Here is an 8,235-nt window from a genome sequence, read left to right on the forward strand (position 1 = left end):
ATACTTCTATACTACTGCACATTATAAATAGAAATACAAATCTCAGTACCCTTTTAAATTATTTTATCACAACATTTTTCGGACATTAAATAATTTAAAAGGGTACTGAGATTTGTATTTCTATTTATATTACAAGTAGCCCTAAAGAAAAAAGACAATACTGCACATTAGTAGGTTTTATACGAGAACAATATCAGACCCAATGATCAATGTGAAAATTAAAGAAATATTACTTATGAGCTATAAGACACACACGCTGCAATGTATTATACTGGAAACCAATGCAAATAATAATGATACGAAGCAAAAAAGCTCCATGTTTTTTGTTAGGGTGATGATGTAATGAGTCATAGATGATATTTAATGGAGCGGGCTCAAAGTGGTCACCCGGCAATCTAGAGTGACAGGTGCACATCTCACATCTAATATCTGAGAGATTGTAGATTGGTTACATATTAGAATAACAAACTTAGGCCCGTATGCAGATACTCGGTTTAAACGGAGAAATTTCAGTGTTCGTTGAAACCCCGAATGAAACACATTATTATAAATACAACCATATCTACAAGTAAACGTGGTTTACCGTTAAACGTAGATCTTGTATATAGCTCGATTCTATTCAAACAGATTCTCTACACTTCTCAAATGTTCAGAACGAGTCATCTATTTTTCTATTCAATAGTTTGAACACAGACTTACTGGTCACTTGGATACCTTAGTACGTTAGTTTTGAGTAAACTTATAGGCTACAATGAAGCTTGAAATTCGTATACATGAATGCTGCACTGAAATTAGTTGTCCTTGAAAATAAATTTATTTGATACAGTATCAATAAAAATATGCTGATTTATGGATTGTACGTGTTCTTTAGGGTCTAGGGCCAGGGCACCAATACAAACAAAAGGAGCGTTTAGAAAAGCCCAGTAATCCAAAACAAAAAAATCGGTAAACACTTCACAAACATATATTACTCAAGCGTTTTGAACATCTTCAGAATAGTCATCCGAAAATTAACATGGTGGAAGTATTTCTGTCATTGTTATCGACAAGATTGATCCGTATAATAACGCTTTCCAATACATCAAACAATGAAGTTATTTTTTCCTAGAATCTTCCTTATAATACAGTGCAATACTACGACAGAACTCTGAACATAAACGGATGAAAAAAGTTTGGATGAGACAAGGAATGCGCTCTTGAACAAACTTCTGAGCCATCGATTAAATTTATTGCTATCTACTACTTAGAAGTGTATTCTTAGTACAATATCTATTATCTGATCTACCGTTTGCCAATTACTGTGAGAACATTTTGTCATGTGTCAGAGAATTTTTCAAGTATTTTTGAACGATTAATTGCATTCCATCTCCTTTACAACTGCTTTGTACTAAATGACTTGAAATAGCACTCTAGTAGCCTTTGATTGTATTCTCTTGAATGATCCAAATTGCAACAGCCGATTCAATGGACTGCTATAGCTGATGGTGATTGTGGGCGGGGTGGGGAAGGGTAGGGAGCACTTGAAAGCTGCTTTCAACGTCCACGCCTTTGATATTTTCTTATTTCGTCAAGTTATGTGTTAAATTCTGCAGTCGAATAGGTAGTTTAGAATTTATTGTTTTTTGGAACAACTGCAACAATGGTAATTAAAAAATTTTCTTTCATAATGTCCTGCATGGAAAATCTTACTTTTATAAATTTGTTTTATTTTACTTGTTCTTTTTCTCCACCCTTATCAATAAACATTTTTACAGGATACCATTATGAAACTTTATATTTCAAGTTTGTTTTATTTTTAAATTTCTCCACCCTGATAAGGGTGATAAACAAGGATTTTTCCAGGATACCATTAAAACTTCATCATTCAAATTAATCTATATTCAATTGAATTTAAAATTTCAAGAATTACAAAGATTTACGGGTTTTCATTTTGTAATACTTATTTCAAATGTCACTAATATCATTTTTATTATTTACGCTAAATTTTGGTTTCACGATTCATTAATTTAATGTTTGAATAGAGTGGCATATTGACTACAGTGACTTATTTTATGAAAGTGGCATGAATATGCTTATAGGTATACTCTGTTTACTGATCAAATTCATTACACAGTGCTCTGTAAATCAGTAGAATTCCAATATCCCGTACCTCCAGATATTCGAACCAGCTAGTGTAAAGTTTCTTCAACAGATGAATTAGTTGTTATGTTTTATTGTGTTATTACACTTTAATTATTGACACCAGAATTTGTAGTGTGCGTCTACACTCATTCTGTAAGACTGTCCAACGAAAGTGTCTCAAAATAATAATTATTTTTTGCTAGTCACGTATATATCGCATGGATAAGACTTCATAAAAAACTATTTTGTGATTTCAGGATGAACTAACGGAAGACCAAATCACTAGTAAGTACCGTCAGATATACTCATCACAATAGTTTGGTTTATAATATGGGAAAATGAAACTATAACGGAAATTATAATGGATTTTTTTATATCTTGAACATTTGGAAGTCCTAGAATATGAGAAAAAGCCTCCCACACACTGATTAAGGATAGTACAGTCAGCCAATTTATGATTTGGGAAATGTTCAGTGTGTGACATCCTTCCTTCTATTTTATAAGATTTCTATGAAACTGGCTCCAGAGGGCCGTATTTTAAAATAGGGTTGAGTTTTTGATGTACGGTACGTCGATTTAAGACTAAATCCTTCGTCGAATTTATAAACGCAGCTAAACTATAAAATAATATATTAATTAAAATTATTTTAATTTACTATAATTGACCGAGCGAAGTGAGGTCTAAGATTCAAGTCGACGGTTTGGCATTTCTCTTAATGTTTAAATGTTTGATTGTTTATATATGTTTTTATGTTGCGCATTTACGGCGAAACGCGGTAATAGATTTTCATAAAATTTGACAGGTATGTTCCTTTTTTAATTGCGCGTCAACGTATATACAAGGATTTTGGAAATTTTGCATTTCAAGGATAATATAAAAGGAAAAAGGAGCCTCCTTCATACGCCAATATTAGAATAAAAATCAGACTATAGAATTATTCATCATAAATCAGCTGACAAGAGTGATTACACAGATGTGTGGAGAAGCCAGTCTATTGCTGATTTATTTCCATAAGGTCTATAGTTTCAATCAGGTACTTGTGGATGAGAATACTGCGTGAGGTCTACTGTTCACAGAACTACTAGTATAAAAGGAAAAAGGAGCCTCCTTCATACGCCAATATTAAAGTAAAAATCAGACTATAGAATTATTCATCATAAATCAGCTGACAAGTTATTACACAGATGTGTGGAGAAGCCAGTCTATTGCTGTATTTCCATAAGGTCTATAGTTTTAATCAGGTACTTGTGGATGAGAATACTGCATGAGGTCTACTTTTCACAGAACTACTAATATTCGAATAAGTCATGCTAACAAATGTGAGAATTTAATCATCATCACCTCAGCTGTAGGCTGTAATAATATTGACTGATTCTTAGTTTGTTCATTTCCAACATCCTGTATTATTTTTGTGCCCAAACTATTCTCATAAGTTCGAGTTGAGGATATAAAAATAAGGAAATTTATTCACGCCAACGTTATAAATGTACGCTAATACTGTATTATGAACATTCTTCTTTTTTAGTGCTGAAAACAGCTTTCGATGCTTTTGACCATGACAAGAAAGGCTGCATTGGTACGGAGATGGTTGGCACGATTTTAGAAATGTTGGATCACAAACAACCAGCTTCAATGCTGGCGCAGATTATTGGAGAAGTTGACGTTGATGGTGAGTAACTGAATATTTTGTTCACATTATTATAATCTGGTGTCGAAAATTGAAGTCTCATCTTCTGCCATATTACAAAATGTATAATCTACAAAAAAACGCAGTGGACTAAGCTCCAAATTTCAGTGTCATTACTTAAGGCTGTGCAAAAGCTAAAAATAAAATTTCTACTGGTGATATTTTCCAAAGTTTTTCGATTTGTATATCATCAAGCTATCAAAATTAAAAAGTTTTCTCAGGAAAACATTTTTTCCGATCATTACTTTTTGAGATATGAGCGCATAAAGTTTTAATTTTTGGAACAGAACATTTCAAATTCGGTAAGAGATGAATCCATGAGATTTGGAGGATTGATTCTTCATGGTATTGTAGATCTAGTGAAACGAGAATTTTCTGATAATATAAATTTTTGATAAAGTTATTCAACTTACCAAAAATTACCATAAATAACTCAACAAAAAGTTATTTTTGGTCATTTTTAGTAAATTGAATAACTTTCTCAAAAATTGATATTTTCAGAAAATTTTTATTTTACTAGATCAACAATACCATGGAGAATCAATCCTTCAAATTTCATGGATTTATCTCTTACCGAATTTGAAATGTTCTGTCCCAAAAATTTAAACTTTAGGCGCTCATATCTCAAAAAGTAATGATCGGAAAAAAATGTTTTCCTGAGAAAACTTTTTAATTTTGATAGCTTGATGATATACAAATCGAAAATCTTTGAAAAATATCACCAGTAGAAAGTTTATTTTTAGCCTTTGCACAGCCTTAATTTTTCGTAAACCCTTATTATTGCTAAAGAGTTGATTTCAGAGTCATTACTCAATTTTCTGTAAATCCTTACTATCGCTAGAGAGTTAACTTTTCCATCAATTTCAAATGCATCAGGAATATATTGTTTTTTTGATAATTGGAAAATGTTCATTTGAATTATGCTATTATTTTTCATAAAGGATCCGGCCAACTAGAATTCGAAGAGTTTTGCGAGCTTGCTGCCCGATTCATAGTCGAAGAAGAGGATGACGAAGCAATGCAACAAGAGCTGAGGGAGGCATTCCGGTTATATGACAAAGAAGGTGAGCTCATCATTAGCATCAATCCGGAATGAATTTTTCGATGTTTCACTCAAAACAATATTCAACTCAATGAGAATCATTGCCAACGATTTACGAGGTTTCGTTTGATGGAAAATAATATAGAGCTCCGATCGATGCATGGCAAGCTGATAAAAACTAAAAAGGAAATTGAAATGAAGATTAATTGCAATAATAGCATTAACCCTTTGCGCTCTTATATCCAGTATAGCAGAATACTGCATTTCTCACTACAGCTCTGAACATTAAAGACGGGTGCCTGCGCGTCAGCTCTCATATCCAGCATCGCTGGCTAACCTTTTTTCCTGCTACAGCTCTGTTCAGAATCTTCATAGTTGGCCGTACAGCTCTGGCACTTGCACAGTAGTAACTCTCAAAATCTATCAAACTGCAGTATTTAGTATCCAAATATTAGAATGTATGTTTATTCTACAAAGCTCAATTTTACTTCATCGTATTGTTCAATTCATCTATTGCATGCTTTTTGATAAGCCAATACAAGAAAAAATCCTTATTTTTATTAAATACCTCTTATATATAAGCTCATACCAAATTTTTATTTTCTGGATTAAAAAGGTGTCTATAATTTTATAAATGAATTTTTCAGTTTTATAAATCATTATTTATTCAAATTGCACATATATTTAATGACAATTTGCAATAATAGAAGTCGATATACATTAAAAAACCTCATAGTTCTTCCTCAAGTCATCACTTGCTCACGTTCATTACTCATTTTTTGTAGCTATTAGAACTCTAAAATACGTCTCAAAGAAAGATAGGAGTGTAATATATTTTCTAGTGACTAGTGATTGACCAAATGAATTGAACTCTGCTACATAGAACAATAATTCACTCTTTTATGTTGAGAAAACTGTGTGTTTGTTTGACCTAAAGTAGGCTTTGCAGTAGTCTGTGCTACTACGCAAATTAAAACAGCTATTATGTTTGCTCGATGAAGACATCTTTCAGCTCTTGTTGTTAATCAATATAGTTATTTGTGCAACTAGTGCGCAAAGTGACAGTTTGCTGCACCGAAAGAAACGTTTACGCCCGAGCCGTAGGCGAGGGCGGAATGGTTTCTTGAGTGCAGCAGAGGAACTTTGCGCACGTATTTCACATTAAGTTTTTCCTACAGTTACCATTGAATATGAAAAGTGGTTGATCATGGGTAAAATGATGGCTGAAATCCATCAAATGTTTGTCTGTATAAATTGATAACAACTTTAATTTATTTTAAACTTGATAATCCAATTGAAAATTAATAATCGATAATTCATTCAAATTAAAAATTAAATTAATACAATTAATTTGAAAATTTGAATAAATCTTAATTTCTAAAAATTTAACCGGCTGCTGTGCAACCGGGCCTTAGTATTAAGAGTACGCAAAGTAATACTTTGCGCACTAGAGCGGAAAAGTGATTCTTTGCGTTCTGTAATCAGTGCAGGAATGCTCACTTTTCAAGGTAACTGTAGGAAAAATAAATAAAATGATGTAATTAATATTGAAAAATTATTTTTATTTGCATCAATTTCAAGCAAAGGATTAAAAGGAGGAGGATTTTATAGAACGACATTTATCATGAGCTTTTGATAGTAACTGTTACCAGTAAGATCCTAAATTTCCTTTAGTGGCGGCATTAAAATGCGGGGTAGCTCACCAATCTTGTTCAAGTTTTTTTTAATCAATAAAAAATAATGTTCAACAGTTTTGATAGTTATAATTACAAGAACTTAAATAAACGGTTTAAATTTGTTATAGCCTACTAAATTTATTATGCATGAGATACAAATTTTTTATGAGATTAATCTTCCATTAATATTTATTCATTTATTATTATTTCATCCACTGACCTCCTATATAAGGGGTATTTGGACTTGTCAATGTCGTAAGTCAATAAAATACAGAACATAAATACATAAATGATAAGTCAATACATTTTTTTTCTGCAAACCCCATCTCGACGCTCTTAGTTTAGAACATAAATAGGTACATGAAAATATCTTTAGTACCCCATTCAAGAACATAAATGATTGATTTTGAATGAATATCTATTTCCAATTGAGTTCATCGAGCAATTTTGTGATAATGTAAATAATCTTGTTGAATTGTGTGATTTTCAGGAAACGGATACATTACTACTGACGTCTTGCGAGAAATTCTTTTAGAACTGGAACCTAACATCACTCCAGCAGACTTAGATTCAATGATAGAGGAAATTGACTCTGATGGTTCTGGAACAGTTGATTTCGAAGGTAATTATTATCATAAAAATCTTGTATTTTTTCAAAACGTCGAATGGAATAAGAAATCTGAAAACCAATCTTGCAAGGGAAAATATCGAAAAACGTCAGTGTTATAAGAGGTTCTTTATTTGTTCTATTTTACTAAAACCTACTATACTGTCATAAAAAGGTTAGCGTCATCCATCAATTAGAAATAGAAAACTCATCCTTTGGCAATAGAACACTCATCCATTTGGCAAACGTTCATTTTTGAAAGTCAACTTAGATTCTTTTTTGGTGGTCATGTGAAGATGAAATCTAGAGGTAAGCATTTCAGTAAGGTTTAGAACTTGAACAGGATTTTTGTGAAATTTACTTCTACGACTAAAGATGGTTCAATCATTAGAAAAAGCTCGGTCCCCAAAGGGGATTATAAAATAGTATTCTCGTGATTGAAGCATATGTATTCTTCAATTAGTGATGAAGTACAGTATAAAAAATAAATGTTCCTTTCAAATAATTGCGAATTGTAGAAGGCTGAATTCTCGATAAATTGTGATTTAGAATATGAAATAGAATCAGTGAAGATCTTGGAAATGTTAGTGGTTGGAGACTTCAGAATTATGCAGATTAAGGATTGATAATAAACAATACCTAAGGAACTTCATATGCGAAGCAAATTATTCAATTTTTTATTGGAAATGAAGATTACACCAACATAATTTCTTGTGTTTTCTTTTATTTTATTTTTCAGAGTTTATGGAAGTGATGACTGGGGAATAGATCAAAGGATATACCGTAACGAGTTCAGTGAAGATAACCAAAGAACTGAAAAGCAAATGCACATGGGTTGCAATGCATAATCTCAAATCACATTGCAATTCAATGATCAATATACATTATTGAAGTGATGTTCAAATCAATGAACTATCCCTGTGATAACTCTCAAGCTCTTCTTCAAGGACTGAGTTTAATAAAAAGTTATTTTTGAAACAACTTATCTCATAAAGTATTAGATTGATATCAAATTAACAGTCTTCATAATTGAAATAATAAAGAGTGAGTTTGAAACGTTTCTGAAGGTTTTTTTCGTTTAGGATCCAGAAACATAAAGCC

The 8,235-nt window shown here is 31.9% G+C and overlaps 1 protein-coding gene across 1 annotated transcript; it reads left to right on the top strand.

Annotated features, from left to right (window-relative positions):
• The first annotated feature begins 1,398 nt into the window (after positions 1-1,398).
• Positions 1,399-8,194, top strand: LOC111056160 (troponin C, isoallergen Bla g 6.0101). Its single transcript, XM_022343494.2, has 6 exons — positions 1,399-1,642; positions 2,379-2,406; positions 3,648-3,791; positions 4,751-4,873; positions 7,018-7,149; positions 7,874-8,194. The coding sequence occupies exons 1-6, from the start codon at positions 1,640-1,642 to the stop codon at positions 7,900-7,902; spliced, it is 459 nt and encodes a 152-aa protein (XP_022199186.2). The 5' UTR covers positions 1,399-1,639; the 3' UTR covers positions 7,903-8,194.
• The last annotated feature ends 41 nt before the right edge of the window (positions 8,195-8,235 follow it).

Source organism: Nilaparvata lugens, chromosome 1 (genome assembly GCF_014356525.2).
Source record: "Nilaparvata lugens isolate BPH chromosome 1, ASM1435652v1, whole genome shotgun sequence".
Lineage (NCBI taxonomy): Eukaryota > Metazoa > Arthropoda > Insecta > Hemiptera > Delphacidae > Nilaparvata > Nilaparvata lugens.

Coding starts and splice junctions, on each gene's coding strand:
- LOC111056160 (XM_022343494.2), top strand. Junction 2,407..3,647: donor AACGGAAGACCAAATCACTA/GTAAGTACCGTC, acceptor CTTCTTTTTTAG/TGCTGAAAACAGCTTTCGAT. Junction 4,874..7,017: donor CCGGTTATATGACAAAGAAG/GTGAGCTCATCA, acceptor TGTGATTTTCAG/GAAACGGATACATTACTACT.